Source organism: Carassius auratus, unplaced genomic scaffold, assembly GCF_003368295.1.
Source record: "Carassius auratus strain Wakin unplaced genomic scaffold, ASM336829v1 scaf_tig00033198, whole genome shotgun sequence".
In the NCBI taxonomy this organism is placed as follows: Eukaryota; Metazoa; Chordata; class Actinopteri; order Cypriniformes; family Cyprinidae; genus Carassius; species Carassius auratus.
In genome coordinates this window covers 9894-30695 of record NW_020526058.1, presented here as the reverse complement: position 1 = coordinate 30695, position 20802 = coordinate 9894, and the positions used below count along the sequence as shown (strand labels likewise).

General features: G+C 33.0%; 1 protein-coding gene across 1 annotated transcript; it reads left to right on the top strand.

Annotated features, from left to right (window-relative positions):
* The first annotated feature begins 754 nt into the window (after positions 1 to 754).
* Positions 755 to 19602, top strand: LOC113081121 (geranylgeranyl pyrophosphate synthase-like). Its single transcript, XM_026253157.1, has 4 exons — positions 755 to 1093; positions 4572 to 4666; positions 8478 to 8548; positions 18361 to 19602. Exons 2-4 carry the CDS (start codon positions 4594 to 4596, stop codon positions 19171 to 19173), a joined length of 957 nt encoding a protein of 318 aa, XP_026108942.1. The 5' UTR covers positions 755 to 1093; positions 4572 to 4593; the 3' UTR covers positions 19174 to 19602.
* Positions 19603 to 20802: the final 1200 nt, after the last annotated feature.

Sequence of the window (20802 nt, the reverse complement as noted above, 5' to 3'; positions counted from 1 at the left end):
AGTATTTTAAAGTGAGAAGTAAACAATTTACAACGAAGTCTAGACTTTTTTTTTCCTCCAAATTTACTCTAATTTTCACCATACCCCAAGAAACCGATGGGAAAACAGACTTTCTTTGTTTTTGTTACATACTTCAGTCCAAAATTAATTATCATCATTACAGAATTGACAAAATGTTGCAATCCAAATTAAATCTTAATCTCAGAAATTCCTTAGCAGGATAAATACCATACATAATTTCAAAATGCACTTATTTCCATTTTTTGTGAAAGAGAACATCTGCTGAAAATTAAACCGTGTTGAATTTCTTTTTTAATTTTATACATTCTATGTACCGTAATTCTACTCTATGTTATATACATATATTTAAAACAATATATAATATTTAATACATATTAAATACTTAGTTAAATATTTTATATTCGTATATATATATATATATATATATATATATATATATATATATATATATATATATATATATAAAAGGCATGCTTTTTTGTGTATAATAAGAACAGTAGAGGATCGCAGTGTTTTCAACTATCATCAATTACATTCATAATAGCACCGAAAGAAACAAACAGAAAAAGAAACTACAGGGAATAACTAAGGAATATATATATCTATATATCTCAGAGAACCGAGTCTTTAATTTTATACATTTAAATATCATATATTGCCAGACCAAACAGAAATCTACTAGATTTAAATGCGGAGTTCTTTAGGCTCCGCCCACCTCCCGCGCCTGCGCACTGTGGTCTCCATGGCGATAGCAAATTTAAGCGAGAGCAGCAGGGATGAGTGAGCTTCCTGTCAAACCCGGACGTGACAGATCGTCTAAAGGCTCTCTGGCGCGTCCTAAAATCTATTTGACATTCATTTAATGAGATATTACAGGAATAAGGATGATAATTCGCCGTTTGGATCGCGTATTTAATGAGCTGTGAATCGAAGTGGACTCAAATTGTCGTGTTTGGCTAAGTGGCTAATGCTAGCGTGGTATGGGAAAATCTGGGAAAAAATCGAAAGCGGTTGAGTGACGTACTGGATTACGAAAGCGGATGTGATAAAGTGCGGATTATCGATCTGAAAGGTGGGTGGGGCAGCATTTTATTTGACTGTTTTTTCTTACCATTACATTTTGTATCATTAAATATAAATGTGTAATTAATATAAATGTACATTTAATAACACGTTATTGTAATTTATTAACTTGATGTTATAAAATGTACATTTACAATAATAATAATAAATACGTACATGTATGATAATTTAAAGGGGTTTTAAATATTATTATTATGTTATTATATATTATTTATGAATATTAATTTGTAAATTGTATATTTATTATTATTTGTATTATATTATAAATTCACAATAATAGTAATAATTATATTAAGTAAAACCAGACAAGTTATGTTATAGTGACCTGTTATTGTAATGTATTTTGTTGTTAAAATGTACATTTATAAATATAAATATTAATAACAGACATGTACAATTATAGTAACATTAATAATAAAGACGTCATTTTAATTTATTTTATTATTATTATAAGTGCACATGTAAATGTTATTGTAGTTGACTGTTTATTAATTATTGCACATTTGTGTTTGTTTAATTTAGCTAGGAATATTATATTTAGTTAAAAATAATCGCTACAATTACATCATAAAAGCAAGTTTGATTATGAAGATCATCTTTTTGTTTGTGCTAAACGGTTTTATTTAGCACATAAGACGTGTTACACCGTTCCTTGGTAAAGAAGTGTCAGTGTGTGTTTATTAATACATCATGGCTTTCACTTCCAAACCACGTGTTGAAAGCGGATGGAGTGAGGATGGAGAGCCGTTGTTGAATCATGTAGTATGATCCGTCTGGTTATGTTTTCATCACGTGCATGAGGAAAATCCCATCTGAAAACCACATTGAGATGCTGATCTTGTTTCTATGTCTAAAACGTGGTTTGGGAAAGACCTCCTCTGATCTAGACCCTAGCATCATCTCCTTTCATCCTAGATCCTTTCTGTATTGAGAGTGAAAGCATCAAAGAAGCTGCTCGCCAGTGTTTTGTGTTTGCTTTGTCTCTTTTCAATAGTAGGGATTAGGGAGTCAAGACAACATTTATTTTCCCTCTGTATTGAAATGTAGATTTTCTGGAATTTTAACTGGACGATTTCATGGTTCGTTTGTTAGTTTCTTCCATGCCATCTTTGACCTTATCATAACCGAACTGTGACCAATTTTTGGGCCCCAAACCAGCAGTTAAAGATAGGGATGGATACACAGAACCGGTAATTTTTGGGACCGGTACATAATTTGGTCGATACCGAAGTACCGATAAGCTTCAGGACAAACGATACTGTTATCGATACTTGCATTGTTTCATCTCTGTATACTTCCATATTAACGACGAATTAGAAGCTACTGCTCGTCTTTTCCCTTCACTGAATTATGTGGCCGACGTGTGTGTGATATCCATGCGGATGTGCTACAGTGATTGTGCTAATATTGTCAAAAACACAAAAACACAGTTAATTATGTCTAAAACAGGTAAGAGAGAAATGGTGCGTGCATCTCTTAAAGGGACAGTACTAAACATACTGCAGCTTGTCATTAAAGGGATAGTTCACCCAAAAATTTCAATTCGGTCATTATTTACTCAGTCATTTTGTACCAAACTTGTATTAATTTGCATTTACTCTTGTGCTGAACACAAAAGAAAATATTTTGAAGAACCAAAAAAGGTTCCCACTGACTTTAATAGTAGTATGAAAACAAACATTCTTCAAAATAACTTATGTTCAACAGAAGAAACTCATTCAGGTTTAAAACAACTTGAGAGTGAGTAAACGATGACACAATTTTCTTTTTTGGGTGAACTGTTACTTTAATATTAATTTAATAAAACACAAAGAAAAAATAACTCGCTGCTCTTGACTGAAGAACACTAATACAGATGCTAAAGTTCAGCAGTAATAAAATAACTTAATATCTTTTTGCACCAAATAGTATCGATAACAGTATCGGTATCGATAAAATCTAAACAGTTCCCATCCCTAGTTAAAAGCTATGAATGCTTGTTTCTGTCACAGATTTTTTTTTTTTTTTTTTTGTGTTATATTGTTTTTTGTTTAGTTTTATCTCAGAAAATTTGACCGACATGTGTTTTTCAGAGCCGATAACGATTATGCCAGATCAAGCAGACCGATAACCGATATATGACTGGTGTAAAAAAACGCTTTGAAAGCATTACAAATAGCCTTACAAATATTTCGTAAACAAAAGCATAAGTTGGAGAGGCGTAAAAAGGCCAGAAGAGGCCGTGTATGTTTGAGTGATGGGATGCGACTGCAGAATCATGTCAATCGTGTCCGTGAAATTGTTTAAGAGTCAAACACTGCACTTTCATGACAGTGACATGCTGTAATAAATTGTTCCTATTGATGCTTAAACTTGCATCTAATGTTTAACCGTCACTTCAGCTGCTGAGATATTACTCATTGAATGCGATGACCCAGTCAAATTTACTCTAGATCTGAAGTTTCTGCTCAGTTTGGTGGATTTTTTAGTTTGTAAATAGGGATGAGAATCACATAAATCATCCAACTAATGCAAGTGCTGGTTTCGGTTGGTGGTTAAGTCATGCAGTGATTAAATAGACATGATAATTAAACACCTGATGGTTTAAATAGCAACTTTTTATCTGGTCGCCAGGATTAGGATTATTATTTCAAAACAGTAAGCCATCATTAATACAGTAATAAGCCACTTGAGTTGAGTTGTATTGCTTTTATATAATGGCAGCAACGGCAATAAAACACACCAATATTCTATTAATAATTAAATTTTTAGTTATAATAATCAAAATAAACAAATAATTCAATGCATTTAAGCTTTAATGTCTCCGGTCAAAATTTTAAGTTCATGGGAATCAATGATATGAAGATATGCATGTACACTACTATTAAAATTAAGTAAAAAAAAAAAAAAAATTTTAATACTTTTACAAAAGGTTTCTATTTCAATTAAATGCTGTTCATGTTTCTTGAGCAGTAAATCAACATATTTTCATGATTTCTGAAGATCATGTGACACTGAAGACTGGAGGAATGATGCTGAAAATACAGCGGAGCATCACATAAATAAAATACAGTTTAACATGTATTCATATAGCAAACCGCTATTTAAATTGAAATAATATTTTAGAATTTTTACTGTATTTTTTATCAAATAAATGCAGCCTTGGTTAGCAGTAGAAGAGTGTTTAAAAAACCTTACTGACCCAGTAGTGTATTTAAATATGGATATTACATTTTGTAGACACTTGAAGATTTCACGAAATTCTTGCAAGATTTATTTAAATTGAGATGTACTAAAATAGGTTTGTTCTGGAACAAATGAAGCCCCGACACCGTGCACATAATGTTAGCAGTTTTCTAGAAAGTAAAACAAATCAATGACAACTCGGCCAGAAATAATTGGCTGTTTAGATATAAGAGAAAATCCTGAGCTGTCACCTTCTGTGTAAGCTGTGTTTGTACTCTCGCGCTCTTCTTCTCTCTCCGCAGGTTTCTTTGTAGAAACGGAGACATGGACGGAGACGAAAGAGCAACTTCTGAAAGGATTCTTCTGGAACCGTACAAATACTTGTTACAGCTGCCAGGTAAGAAAGCATCTGTAGGGCATTACGCATTCATTTTTGGCTGCATGTAGAGTACAGTGGTGCTGAAGGAATAAATCACACTCAATACAAATCCATTTACTCACCACCATGTCATTCAGAAGCTGTGGCTTTCTTCTGTGGAACACGAGGACAAACGTACTCAGGAATGGAAATAGACTGCATTTTAGTTTGTTGTCTGAAAGTTTGAGACACCATTCAAGCCGTCTTGAATATGCAAAATGAAGAATAAGATCAGTTTTAGTAGTTTTCTTGGTATACATTTCAAAATGAGTATATGACTTTCTTCTTTCAGACAAATCCAGTCGAAGTTGTATTTATGAATGTCCTGGCTCTTCCAAGATTTATAATGGAAGTGAATGGGTGTTATTTTTCAATAGTCCAATAAAGTGCATCCATCCATCATTAAAAAGTACCACATATGTACCACAATGCTAAATGTTATTTAAATAAATAGAATATTATATATTTATTAAATCAACAAACTTTATCATATGACATAATGAACTTTATTTTCATCTAGTAGTAGTAATTAACATGGAATCTTGAATGTGTGACCTGGGTTTACCATATTTTATGCACCATGTTCAATATTTGTAACGCATTTTATTTAATGATGCATTTTGTTTTTCAATTGTTTAATAATAATCTGTGACCTTCGGTGTTTACCATATTTCTGTGCCATGATCCAATACATATTATGATAAATAATGTATACATAAATATGATAATGCATTTTCTTTTCTCCGTTTATTAGTTATTAACATGGAAGCTCAAATGAGTGGCAAATTAAATCGGTCTAAACATCAGCGAAACATTGTTGCAGTTTTTCATTGTGGATATACTGTATGGTGACAGGATATATAGTTACAGCCCTATAAACAGTGATTTATGTGGAGCTCAGCAGGATGCTGCTTGACATTTCATGTCATTTAGTAACAGAAGCAAGATCACAGGAGCTCAGCTGCAGTCAAACAGGAAGTCTACAGTCAGCACAATGCACAATAAATGACAATATATCATGTGTCTATTATTAGCTGCTCCTGCTGTCGCTTCATGAAGCATGTTGTAAACAGAGGGATTAGAGAAAGGACAAATATGAGATTCGTAAGAGTCATGTTTGATGTTAAAGGTTTTGTTCCTCATGACTTGTCAGTGCTTTTTTAGACACGAGTCGTCTTATCTTTTTAGAAGTTGCGCACTGTCTCGTATGATGCGTTACTATGATGTAGGCTTAATTATAGTCTTTTTGTGAGTTCATGTTGTCATCTTTCAGTATTGTTGTACTTTACCGTCCAGTGTTATTTTAGTATCATTGATATAGTAATAGTTTTATTTTGAATTAGATTTTTTGTATATGTTCCATTTTCAGTTTAATTTTAGTTAGTGATTTAGTATATATTTGTCATTTTTAATATTTTGTTTAATTTATTATTTTTTTACATATAGTTTTCTTTTTAATTATAACTTCAAAATAGCTCAAATAAAATGTTTAAGGATTAGACTTTTCATTTTCAATTAACGTTTATTTCAAGTAATGAAAATGTTTTTATGGTTTTATTTAACTTTAAATGTTTTGATTAAAAACTTCTTAAGATACCGTGGAATTTAGTTTTATATTGTTTTCACTTTTTTAGTTTGTGTTTGTCATTAAAACAAATTTTTAGTGTTTATTCATTTTTATGTATTAGTTGTAGTTATTTTAGTACTTCAACATAGCTTAAATAATAACAACTAGGATTTTTCATATTTTAAAGTTTTTAATGTTTTTGTTTTTTTATTTACTTTTAACCACAATAACTCTTTCACCTTTTTTTTTTTTAGTTTTAGGGACTAACTGAAAAGGTCTATTATTATTATTATTATTACTACTACTATTATTATAGTTTTTTTTTTGTATGGTTTAAGATTCAGTTTTATAGAACTGTAATAGTCCTGTCTAAATACTTTAATTGAAACTGTCATAAAAAAAAAAAATAAAAAAAAATTCATTCTTAACGCATTCTTAAAGTTGTCAGTGACAGAAATGTAAATTTAGCTCTACATGCATTTCCTATTTTGCAGAATTAAACCTTCTCCTCCACATCTCTATGCTGGTCTTTCTATTGAGTGTTTAAACTGTATTTACAGTAAACCCCTGCTGACTGAAGGAGTTTTTCTAATATTCGGTCTGAGAGCTCGAGGAGAAACTTGTCCTCTTGCAATGTTAATGATGTTTCGTGACAGTACGAGCAGACCCGGCTCCTCTGGGCTAGTTTTGCAGAGGTCAGGGAAGTAATCACAGAGGAACTGAAACTCGACAGTAGAAAACAGACATGTGAAGAGATCGAGAGAGACTGCCAGGAGGTCATTAACTCACAGTTAAATGGGTGAATCTCATTAAAACAAGTCCAGGTCACATTTCACCCCAGAATCAATAGAATTATAATTTCTCATTAATGCAATGATCCAGACGGTTACTCTTGGTATTTGTTTCTTTCTTTCTTTTAGTTATTCCCACTGCTTTAGAGGAATGGTTACTATATTATAAAAAGCTTTTCAATTTAAAAAATTATTTAAAATAAAATAATTTACATTCTTTATTTTTAAGTAAAATAAAATCTATTATACATTTTATAGCCAGTCAATTGTCACCATTCAATCACTATTAAAAATATAAATTACTTAATTACTATTATAAATTACTATATTATAGTGTAAAGTTTTTCAATAATAAAAAAATGATTTTTAGTTATTTTACAATAAATTAAATTACAATTTTTAATTTGTATAACTAAATAAGTAATGTATACTGTGAAAATGTTACTATATTATTATAGTTTATTTAAAAAAAATAAGTGACTTAATTTTAAATTGTCATTTTATTTGTAAAAATTTAATTTAATAAAAATTATAAGTCAATAATGTAACTCTGAAATTGTTACTATATTATCGTGAAATTTTATAATTGTAAAAATGTAATTACCTTTTTTTAAATACATAATAAAATATATTACAAATAAATTGTTTTTATAACCAAAATCAATAATGTAACTGTGTAACTAATGTAACTAAATCATTATTATATTATAGTGAATTTTTTCAATTCTAATAATTTCAACATTTTTATTTTAAATCTTTATTTTTTTTTTGTAATATTACATTTAGAAAATTTAATTACAATAAATACATTACAAGTTCAGTTTGTATAACCAAATAAGTAATATAACTGTAAAAGTTTAATATAAAAGTCAAATTTAAAAAGAATAAATAAATAATGAATGACTCATTTTATTTGTATTAATTGATAAGATGTAATAAAAATTACAATAAGTAAAAATAATAAATTGGTTATTTATTTGTAATTTAATTTATTTATTCAATTATCAAAGTCAGTAAGGTAACTGTTGGAATTTTGTTGATACAATTTATCAGGAATTGAAATTCATTAAAATCATTTTTTAATTATTATGTCTACATTATTTATTGATTTGTTTTTAGTACATTTAGTTTATTTTAGTACTTCAAACTAGCTGAAATAATTTATAAAATGCAAGTTCTGTTTTATTTGATATTTCAGGAAACAGTTCAATTACAGTTCAATTAACTTTAAAAAATATTCTTTTGCAATTATCATTGGGTTTCAGTTTGTATGTTGTATATCTATAGATAAACATATATTAATATTCCTCTCAGCTTGTCTGGGTGCAGATTTTTTTGCCAGAAAGGAGTAAGAAATGCCTTTTTCAAATCTTTTTATTTTCCTGTTGTTGAAAAGCTTCACTACAAGAAACTATTTTCTCTGTTTTGACAGGAAAACAAGTCCGAACGAAACTCTCGCAAGCGTTCAACCACTGGCTCAACGTCCCAGAGGACAAGCTTCAGGTAAAGCATCTCAGAGTTTAATAAGAGAGAGAGAGATGAGAAACAAAGTTCTTTGAATTCGGCTGTAGTTCATGAAATACTCTCTATTGTAATGTGATTAATTAGCAGTTCATGAATCCCAATAAAAAACATTTTCACCCCATTCCCCCGTTCATATTAGTTATTGAAAGCTAGTTTTCATTTATGCATTTAGCAGATGTTTTTATCAAACACTGAATCATCTAAATAATTTGTATCCAAAGCAACATTTATATACATTATATAATTATTTGTTGCAGTTTTTAAAATTCTCCTTTTCTCAATGATCTTCATTAGACTTTCATTACTTATTTTTGTGTTGTTGTGGTTTAAATTTTTTATATTTTAATTTATATTACAAAATATTGTAATATGATTTATTTTTTGGAGGTGTGACATCTGTTCAGTTTAAGAATTTAAGGAAAAGGTAACTGCCACTTGCTCAATTCATACTTTTTTCTCATAAAGGTAAAACTAAATTCTGCGCAAAGAATAGAGAATAAAAAGTTGTCATTACCCTTTTTTATATTTTGTGTGATTTTTATTATATTTTTACATTTTTATTTTGTTTATTTGTTTTATTTATAGATTTTATATAATTAGATTTTTTATATTTTGTGTGATTTTTATTCTATTTTTTAATTTTTATTTTGTTTATTTATACATTTGATATAATTTGATTCATTCATTGTTTATTCTTTTATTTGATTTAGTTTGATTTAGACAGGCGTCCACAGCTCTGTGCATGTTATCGACTGGTTTAGTTTCGATAGTGTCTGTTCCTCACCGTATCTTCTCTCTGCCATCTGAGGTTTCTGTTATTTTTACCATAATGTGTGTTGGTTTTTATTTCAGTTTTTAACCTACTGTGTCACTTGACTAATTAAGAGAAGAGATGTTCTCACACAACATGCTCCCCATGTTTAACATGATTCATCAGATCATTTTCTGAATCGCTGCTGTACCTTTAAGCTTTTATATGTAAACACACTGTTAGGATGTTGATGTGTAAATGTGATTGGTCAGGTGGTTGTGATGTCATAACCTCGATGCTCACTTTTAAATATCTGTCAATTGAGAGAGTTGCTTTGTGTGATGCATGGTGGTGTAGTTGCATCACCAATTCCTCCTTGGCAGGTTTTGGCTTTTTTTAGTATAGTTACTGTCCGTACAGAAAGCCCACGATCATTCCTACACCCGGTTTGCACTCCAGTGACCCGTGCCGCTCTCGCAGCCTAAAACTCCCATGCAAAACTTTTGTTTTGTGCAATCTGGCTATTTTCTGATTTGTCTTGTTGTGTTTCTGCACTGACTGACATTGCAGAGACTGAAAATGATCAAAGCAAATATATTTTAGCTTTCAACCATCACAACATCCAGCCCCTTCAGATCGAGTCGAGGCGCTCATGACGGCACTCGTGTTACAGCAGAGAGAAATAAAGCATTTAAAGGAAGGTTCTGCCACGAATTATTGTCATTTTCACTCATGTCATTGTGTTTTATATAAAAATAAATAATAAAGAAAATTTGCTAAAATATCAAAGAGATATATATATATATATATATAATAATTAGTTGTTATTATTTGCATTTATTATATAAATCTTTTTATTTAATTCCCCATTATTCCCAGTGATTCTCATTAATTATTATTACTGTGTAATGGTGTTAGTTTTTTATTATTATTGTATTAAAGTTTGAAATATTGTAATGATTTTAATTTTTTTTAATCTCTCTCAATATAAAAAAAACTCATTTATTAATATTAGTATTGGTATTTAATCTTAAAATTATATAATTTTGTATAATAATAGTAATAATAACAGCAATTTATTATAATTATTATTGCGGTGTAGAAATTAATACTGTATATACACCTTTACATTAAAAAATATTTAATATATTTTTCTATTATATAAAGAGGAGTAATACAGTTAATACGGTGTAAAAAGTAATACTGTATTATACGCAATGTTTGTTTATATGATTTTATATCTTCATATAATTATTAATATTAATACAATACTATGTAATATTATTATTGTAAAGCAAATCATAAAATGAGTCTGTATGCCTCGGTTGCTTAAGTCATAAAGTATGTTATCTTTGTGTGAGGAACAGATGGAAATTAAGTCTTTGAATGATAATCTTTTACCACAGCTCTCAAATCTCACCCACATTTGTGTTCATTTAAAAAAAAAAAGCCTTAATACGTCTTGCACCTGTTTGTGGCAGATTTGATGGCATTGCAGTAAGAGCTTTTCTCCTTCTGACCCAGTTGGACCATTAGTACAGAAGAGTGTTATTTAAGGCGAGGTATATTTGTGCGAAAGTATTTATATTTACTGCTTTGTTTCTGTAACATTGAGCCCTACTTTGGTTCTGACTCAGCAAGTTTAATAATGTATAATAATGCATCAATGATTGTCTTAAATGTGGGTCCGACTGTCACACAAAGCTATCGTTTGCACGTGCAGTTGTTTTTAAATGTGCAACAACAGATGTAATTGAATTCCTTTTTAAATTGTTTAGATGACCAGATATGAGATCTGAATATCTTCTTATACCCGTTTTTGATCTTCAAACACATGCAGCCTGTTAGCAGAGAAAATGTTTGGTGGGTTAAGTGTGTATGAAAAGGCGAAATCTCTTTAAACCCCTTCTTATATTGACGCCAGCAACACACAGTGCTCTGAGCAGGGCTCTACATGCAAGAGCTGGAAACCAGAAACTGCTTGGATTTTCTCTGAGTGGGAAAAATCCAAATGCAATTCATTTTTTGGCAGTCCAGCTGTTTTCTCTCCAGCGTTGCAGATATCTGTAGCGCTGACCAACACATGAGGAATGCCATTAACGCAGGAGGACTCTTTGCAGTGATTATTAGATATTGTCAATGGCATATTGTTAGCACAGCATTGAGTTGTGTTGGCGAGGAGGATACTTAAATCATTGGATAATCATTTGAGAGTCACTGAAGGGGTTAAGTGATGATTATTTTTATGCATCAGTTCCAGGTTTGGTTCCATGCATTATGATTTATCTGCTGTTGATGGTAAAAGCAAGTGTGAGTTTTCTCTCATTGGATAATCGGTTTGTTTTTATAACCCAAAAATGGAAATTTGCTGAAAACTGGCAATCCGAGATCAGGATGAGTTTGTTTCTTCGTCAGATTTGGAGAAATGTAGCATTGCATCACTTGCTCTGAAGTGAATGGGTGCCGTCAGAATGAGGTCTGAATCAGGAGAGAAATCTGCACAGATCAAAGCAGTATTTAAACAGATCTAAACAAATATGTGGCTGAATTTTGATGTGAGAGACGACACGAGATGCACTTTTTCACTGGAAGAAGTGTTATTATGGATTTTAGACTCCATAAAAAAACGTCTTCTCCAGATGTTAACTGATGGAGTGGTAGCTCTGGTTGAAACACTATAGATCTGTTTACATCAGGCTGGTTTTACAGGGCTTTACATTTTTTATCTTTCCAGCAAGCTTCATGTTCATAATGCAAGATCTTTTTTTTATGCTTGTGTTTGCAGTAAGGCAGGCGGGAATCTTTTTCAAGACGTACGTCAGAAGTCATTTGGTTTGTTTTTAAAGAAGTGGAGGATCCTTCGTTTGTCTTTATTTTGGATATGGAAGTAGTAATCTATATCTGGTCAAAAGTCAAGTGTGAAATATTTAGTCACTCATATTTGATAATATTGGTTTACCGATATGTGTTTTTTGACAGCAAATGCTGATGCCGATATCTTGGAAAGCAGGGGGCCGATATAAAGCCGATATTATTATTTTTTTACTATCATTATTATTTAAGAAATTCAAAAATTTGACAATGGATTAAAAATAAGTGTAAAAGAAACATGCTAATACTTTAGATGACATGTGATCTTGCTGAATACACACTTAACAAGATCTCACAGCTGGATTCCAAGTTTGAAAGATTTGTAAAATTAAATAAAAGCAATCATTAATACTTTCTGTATAAATTAATTTCTTTGTTTAACCGTTCTATCTGATTATTAGACCGAATTCTATCCGTATTAGACAGAACTGTTAATGACGACGACGAATGAGAGAGAGTGCGAGCCCTATGTGCTCAGACGCTTCTGCTCTCCGCACCGTCAAAATAAAAGTCCCGCTTGGAACACAGCGGTCAAGCAGAAAAAATGAATTGGCCGATACCGATATTTGAAAAATAACAAATATACAATAACAAAGTATCAAATAGTGGTCGACCGATATATAGCAAAGGCCGATATATCGGTCGACCACTATTTGATACTTTGATTAAATGATTAATATGCTTTCTATTCATGGACTGCTTGATAGTCAAGTGATGATTACTCCTATTTCCCAGATGAATCTATCTCCCTGTAAACTCTTCTTGAACCGTCAGCATGCGCTGTATCACTCGTGACCACATCACACTGCACTGACGCCTGCCAACAGATCGCTTCTCATTCACCGTTCACTTCAGCTCACGTTTCACTGAATCTATAAATATAAAGAACGCCTTTGATATCAGCTCAGGATTCAGAGGTGCATTGAAGAGTGTCACCGTTTCCTCACGAGTGTTGATTTTCTGACTGTTTCCTGCTGAGCATTATTTATCTTTAGAGGACGCATTGGCCCAGTCTCTCTTGTGTTTGTGTGCATTTAGATTAGAGGGTTCAAAGTAGCTGGAATTCTGTTTTCCCGAATTGTTTTGGGAAAGCTGGTGAATCTAAACAGCTTGTGAGTTTGTTCAGAAACATTTATCCACTGGATCGAGGAGTTCACTACACTTCAGGCAGAGGACAGAACAACCAAATAAAAATGGGTGAAATTTACAAAAACAAGTCCAGGTTGTTGTGGTTTCTTTTTCTCTTTTTAACCCCAAAAAGGAACAACTTCTCGTTTTGCATAAAATAATTACTTATTTATAAACCACTTTGTGGTTATTTTTATTTATATTTGTACTTTTTAATTTATTTATTCTTTTAATATATTTATTTTATTTGACTTTCTATTTAAATATTTATATAAAACCATAGCATAGTTTAATTTGTTGCATCTATTTGATCATTTAAATTTTTTTTCTAGTTGCTTACAGTCAGCATAAATTGTGACATTGTGAAGTGTTACATTAATTTAAAATGTATAAACATGGTTGAAATATTGCTAGCTGTAAAAAGTTAGTTAAAATGTATGAGACTGAAACTATAAATTATAAATATACTTATATTTTTTTATTTGTTTTATCATTTTATATTTGTGTATATAAAAATCATGGCATAGTTTAACTATTTGTATCGATTTAAATAATTTATCATTTATACAGAAACACTTTGGATTTAATGATGGATATATTTTTTTATAAATTGTTTTAATTTGTTTAGCTTTCACGCTACAATAGAATCTTGCTCTTAATCAGTGTATTTGCCTTATTTCACTAAAAATATCTAAACGTTCATCTGGAAAACAGTCAGGACATCTGAAAGCAAGCAGAAACACTGTTGATGTCATCGCTGGATGATGTAATGTTTCTTGAAGGCAGACAAAAAAACGGTTATGATCTCTATCTTACTGATTGTAAAATGCTTTAAGACTGAAGAAGCAGTGCTTGTTCTTACTGATGTCCGGTGAATCCGACGAGTGTGTGTGTGTGTGTGTGTGTGTGTGTGTGTGAGATTATAGGGTCTCTGCAGGGACAGAATCTAACTAAGCAGTGTGTTTGCAGGATTCATAACGCTGGCTGGACTCCCAGCACATTACTATGCAGCTGTAGTTTACAGTGAATGTGCTTTAACTCCGCTGCGAGAGCATCTGATCTTCTCTTAAGGTCAAACGCTCAGCAGTTCTTCAGTCTCTGAAATCTTCCATGTCTGTCTTTCCTCTGGAAGTTTTTCTTTCACTACACACACCATGTTTGAAGCGGATGCCAGCGCTGACGCACCCTGCTGGTCGCTTCAGCACATGAAGTGTTTTTCAAAGTAAAGATCAAGACCGTCTCTGTTTAAACCCTTAAAAGTACAATACTTCATCTAAATGCTCTTTTTGAACTGTAGACCTGAAGAAAATCAACTCCTGGGCCTGTTTCACAGCAAGTATCACTCAAAAAATATTTAGGCCTAAATGTAAGATTATGTATATAGAATTACATTAAAACCTAAAACTTGCTTCTGTTGTCCTCATTTGTTAGTCGTTTTGGATAAAAGCATCAGCTGAATGGCAATTTAAAAATAATATAAATGACTAAACTTATTTGAAATTTAAAAACAAGCTCCACGTAAAATAAGTAACACTAAATAAATATCTTCATATAAACAAAATAAGGCTTGGTCTGTGCTCTTTCCGTTTAAAATGAGAGGAAACCACTGCATTTTAATCATGATCCAAACAAAGATGCCGCATACATTCAACATGAACAATGTTTAAGCTAAATTAGATTGTATAATTTGGAAATATGAAGCAAAAACAGAATGGTTTGACTTCAGTTTTGTGAAACTATACATAAAACAATATCTACATGAAACGGAAACAGCAGACGAGCTGAACGTGACGCAGATTCACTCTCTGCCAGCAGGTGGAGCTTAAAGCGTTTCCTAGGTTACCGCTGTAAACAAAGCACTTGTGAATGTTGCAGCAGGTGGAGCCTAAAGTGTTTCCTTGGTTACTGCTGTAAACAAAGCACTTATGAGCACAGCTGCGGGTGGATCATAAAGCGTTTCCTTGGTTACCGCTGTAAACAAAGCACTTGTGAACGTTGCAGCAGGTGGAGCTTTAAGCGTTTCCTTGGTTACCGCTGTAAACAAAGCACGTACGAGTACCGCTGTGAGTGGAGCTTTAAGCATTTCCTTGGTTACCGCTGTAAACAAAGCACGTACGAGTACCGCTGTGAGTGGAGCTTTAAGCGTTTCCTTGGTTACCGCTGTAAACAAAGCACTTGTGAACGTTGCAGCAGGTGGAGCTTAAAGCGTTTCCTTGGTTACCGCTGTAAACAAAGCACTTATGAGCACCGCTGCGGGTGGAGCTTTAAGCGTTTCCTTGGTTACCGCAGTAAACAAAGCAGCGCTGCTCTTATGAACTTTAATATGCATAATACAGAGGCAAGATGAAAGGAAAATTTTTTTTTATAAACTTTTCTGAAGACAGTAAGTTCCCCTCAGACATGCGTTCATATAAACTCCTGCCCCTAATTGAATCACTATAGCACCTCAACTGATTTGAAGCATCACATTTTTTACTCTATCTTTAGCCGGCTTGCGCTTAATCTCTAGTCACACTCATGAATGCAACAGATCAGGGGCCGGATTCACAAAACATTAAGAAGATTCTTAAGTCTTTTATTGTGGCAAGCCTAAGGCACACCTGTGTAAAAATCATGCTGTCTAATCACCATCTTGATAGGCCACACCTCTGAGGTGGATGGATTATCTCAGCAAAGGAGGAGTGCTCACTAACACAGATTTAGACAGATTTGTGAACACTATTTGAGAGAAATGGGCCTTTTGTGTACATAGAAAAAGTCTTATGAGAGTTCAGCTCATGAAAAATGGGGGCAAAAACAAATATTTTTGCATTTATCATTTTGTCAAGTGTAATAGTATTAATGTAGTGTTTTAATTATTTAAATGATTTGCAAAAACCAAACTTTTAAATTGGTCTACATTGAATGTTTAATTATAGTATTTTATTTTAGTTGATTGATTACAATGTAACTAATAGTTTAAAATGTAGGTCTTTAATGGTTAAAATTAACATTTTAAATTATATTATTACAAAATTGCATTAAAATAACTTTTCAGTTGACCAACACTGACCATTTAACAATATTATTTTATTACTTTGATAAAAATGAATTCTTATAGTATTAGTTTAGCATTTTAATGATTAATTAGTCTATTTAATTATTATAAAATTGCAATAAGAACATTTAAATTGTCCTACACTGACTTTGTTTAACATTGATACAGTATTTTATTTGATTGATTCAAGTAATTCTAATAGTATTAATGTAGCATTTTATTATTATTTAATTAGTAAAATTAGTATTATAAATGATAAAATTAATTGCATAAAATAACTTTTCAGTTGGCATGCATTGAGTTTGTTTTATGATATAATATTTTATTATTTTAATTGATTAAAATATAATTCTAATAGTATTGATGTACTATTATTTATATTGGTCTACATTTATTAATGTTTTTGATTTTTTTTTCTAGATTTAAGAATATTTTGAAGTTAATTTATAATTGTCATTAGAATTTACTGTTTTGAAATTAAATAATTATTTTCAATCTCTTTATTAGTGTCTCATGCTCTTTAAGAGTATTATACAGGCGAATCTCAAATTAGGTTGTTGTGGAAAAGTTCATTTAATTCAGTAATTCAACTCAAATTGTGAAACTTGTGTATTAAACTCAGTGCACACAGACTGAAGTAGATTAAGTCTTTGGTTCTTTTAATTGTGATGATTTTGGCTCACATTTAACAAAAACCCACCATCTCAACAAATTAGAATACTTCATAAGACAAAAAAAAAAAAACATTTTTAGTGAATTGTTGGCCTTCTGGAAAGTATGTTCATTTACTATTTTTATTAGTATTTGTGGGTGACAAAATTGAAAGCTTCTGTAGTTTTAGTCAAGCATTGTTTACCTACAGTAGGCAAGCTATTAATAAATCAAAGATGCAGTTATGCACGTGGCATCTTTGAAAATCTAGTGGCATGATGCATCTGGGCAGAGTTTGACTAAAAACTCAAGATATGAGTGTGCATTCAGACACACCCTGATGGTAAACACTATCTAGTGCAGTGTGAGCAGCTGCTGCCCCCTGCTGGTCATCACATCCATTACAGTGCGTCTCTCAGCCTCAGTTTACATCCATCTTTTCAGCAGAGGCCGCGTACAGATCATACACTATGGCAGAAAGTTATTAAGACACAAATTAAATAAACAAGACACACTTGCTTCAGAATACACTTCACTTCATCCTCATCCCTGATGTTAAGAGCAGAATGCTTATTTTAGGTTTTAACTGAACTTTCCATATTTGCACACCTGTGCATGTGTATATTTAAGCTGTTTATTATTTTAAAACATGTAATTCTAATAGTATTAATTTATAAAAATATATATATTAAAAGTGATGTAAAGTGCAATTATATTAAATATTTTAATATCCTAATTAAATGTTATTTGTATAGTATTGATGTAATTATCATAATATCCATTTTATTATAAAGTATGAATTTAAGTGAGCACAAGTGACAATTATAACAGTATAATCAATATAATTTTAATTGATTAAAAGTAATTTGAATGCATAATTATATTTTGTAGTTGTAGTTATTATACATAATGAATTAGCACAATGATTAATTACATAAATTGTATGATTACAAATCATCTCACTGTTTTTCAAGCATTGGACCTTCATATTAAGATTGGGTTACTGTTGCATATACAAAGTTATAATTTTAGTTTTTAAATTGGCCTATATTTAAGACAGTAATATTTTAAAATTATCATTTTAATTTAAACTAAAATAAAATCAGGCATTTGAGATCTGATATGGACAATATATATCTCACTTTATGTCAGTGTACCGTATATATGAGGATAAAGTTGGACATATAACTTGTCTGTTCACAATACAAGTGCAATGCAGTTTTTAGATTATATACTGCAGTGTGAAGTATTATTATCCAGCTTGAATCTGCTAAATGCATGTGTGCATGAGTTGACTTTAGACTGAATATCGGTGATCTGGTTTTCATAATGATCTTATATTTGTCTCGGCAGGTGATCATCGAGGTGACGGAGATGCTGCACAACGCCAGTCTGCTGATCGATGACATTGAAGACAGCTCTAATCTGCGGCGCGGTTTCCCGGTGGCCCACAGCATCTACGGCGTGCCGTCTGTCATCAACTCCGCCAACTACGTCTACTTCCTGGGTTTGGAGAAGGTGCTGACGCTGGAGCACCCCGAGGCCGTGCACGTCTTCACCCGTCAGCTGCTGGAGCTGCACCGCGGTCAGGGTCTGGACATCCACTGGAGAGACACCTACACCTGCCCCAGCGAGGATGAGTACCGCGGCATGGTGCTGCAGAAGACCGGCGGCCTCTTCGGCCTCGCCGTGGGCCTCATGCAGCTCTTCTCCCACTGGAAAACAGACCTAAAGCCGCTTTTAGACACCCTGGGGCTCTTCTTCCAGATCCGGGACGACTACGCCAACCTGAACTCGACAGAGTACAGCGAAAACAAGAGCTTCTGCGAGGATCTGACGGAGGGCAAGTTCTCCTTCCCCACTATACACGCCATCTGGTCGCATCCCGAGAGCACGCAGGTGCAGAACATCCTCCGGCAGCGCACAGAGAACGTGGATATCAAGCGCTACTGCGTGGATTATCTGGAGAAGGTGGGCTCGTTCGCTTACACCCGTCAGACGCTGCTGGATCTGGAAGCTGAAGCCTATCGCTTGATCGCCGAGCTCGGAGGGAATCCAGAGCTAGAGGCTCTGCTGCAGCATCTGAGTCGCATGTATAAAGAGCCCGGGGGCGGAGCTTCAGCCAGCCAATCGAGAGAACCCGGGGGCGGGGCTTCGAAACAATAACTCTGCTCTGAGATTAAACTGTACTGTTACTTTGACTTCACAGCATTGCTTTTTCTCTCGTTCATATTTCTGACTTTTGAAGTGTGACAGGAACTTTACTGGCTTCTTAGTCATTCGGCGTACTGTAATTGGCTTTAAACATATATTTAACGTTTAAACAAGGTCTTATTTCATCACGAAATCAAAGCAAATACATTGCTTTAAGAAAATTATAATTATTTTGAATTGGTTTTCGTGACTGGTGTTTATCATGAGCAGGATTACAGACCGATCCACCACTTGATGTTCAGATGCCTCTGAAATCGTGAATTCAGATTAGATCTCACGTATGTGATGTATGACAGGTCACTGGGTTTTGTCTTTGAACAAATATACGGTTATGTGTGCGGTTATCACACTCACTATTCTGTGAATAAACACTTTCATACACCACAGTCTCCTGTGAGTGTTTTGTGCTGTTCTCATGAAGAGAAAATGATATCGATTGCATGCATGAGTGGATTTACTTCTGAGAGATATATATATATATATATATACACACACACACACAGGGTTGGTTCTAGGGTGAGTGGAGATCCGGGGCTTAGTCCAGAAAAATCCATGTATGTTTCATTTTTATTTTATTTTCAGTTTTATTTTAATAAATCAGAAAGATTTACCTTGTTTAAAAATATACAAAAACAATAAAAACAAAAACTAATTTAAAACATTTTATTTAAAGTATTGAGGAAAATACATTTGCTTTTTGCACACAAAAATTAAGAACTGCAAAACAAATGAAACGGCGCGAAAGCAATGATTTTGCAATACGTATTTTCCATGGTCATATCTATTAATTTATTTGCAATGCTGCTTTTATTTTGCGTGTCAGTCTAGTTTGAGCTTGCCATACCATCTTTCCATTGCGCTTCACTTTTCTGCACGTCTCTTTTTGGCACTGTTTTGACGTGGGCGTGGAGTCAGTCGACGGGGCGTGTACAACATGCCTCCATGGAAGTGACGTCATCGGCCCAAGACGCAGCTCACTGAACCAGGTTCTGTCATGATGAGCGAGACTTTCGAGTGGATGGTTTATTTTTATTCACTAGCATTAAAACATTCATGTTTTCGTTTTATTTACTTTATTAACAAATGTCTGTGTATTAGCAGTGTTTGCTCAAGTTAAAGAAGTTGTTAACATGAACATATGCTGTTTATTTCTCTGGATTTGCACACTTTTATAGCATTATGTGCGTATCATTTGAGTCAGTTTGGGGATCGCGAATCATTTGAATCAGTTCGGGAGTTCGTAGCGGGATCGCGAATCACTTGAGTCAGTTCGGGAGTTCGTAGCGGGTTCGCAAATCATTTGAGTCAGTTCGGGAGTTAATAGCGGGATCGCGAATCATTTGAGTCAATTTGGGGATCGCAAATCATTTGAGTCAGTTCGGGAGTTCATAGCGGGATCGCGAATCATTTGAGTCAATTTGGGGATCGCAAATCATTTGAGTCAGTTCGGGAGTTCATAGCGGGATCGCGAATCATTTGAGTCATCTGACTTCAGTTTGGGAGTTGGAGCGGGATCGCGAATCATTTGAGTCCGTTTGGGGATCGCGAATCATTTGAGTCAGTTCGGGAGTTCATAGTGGG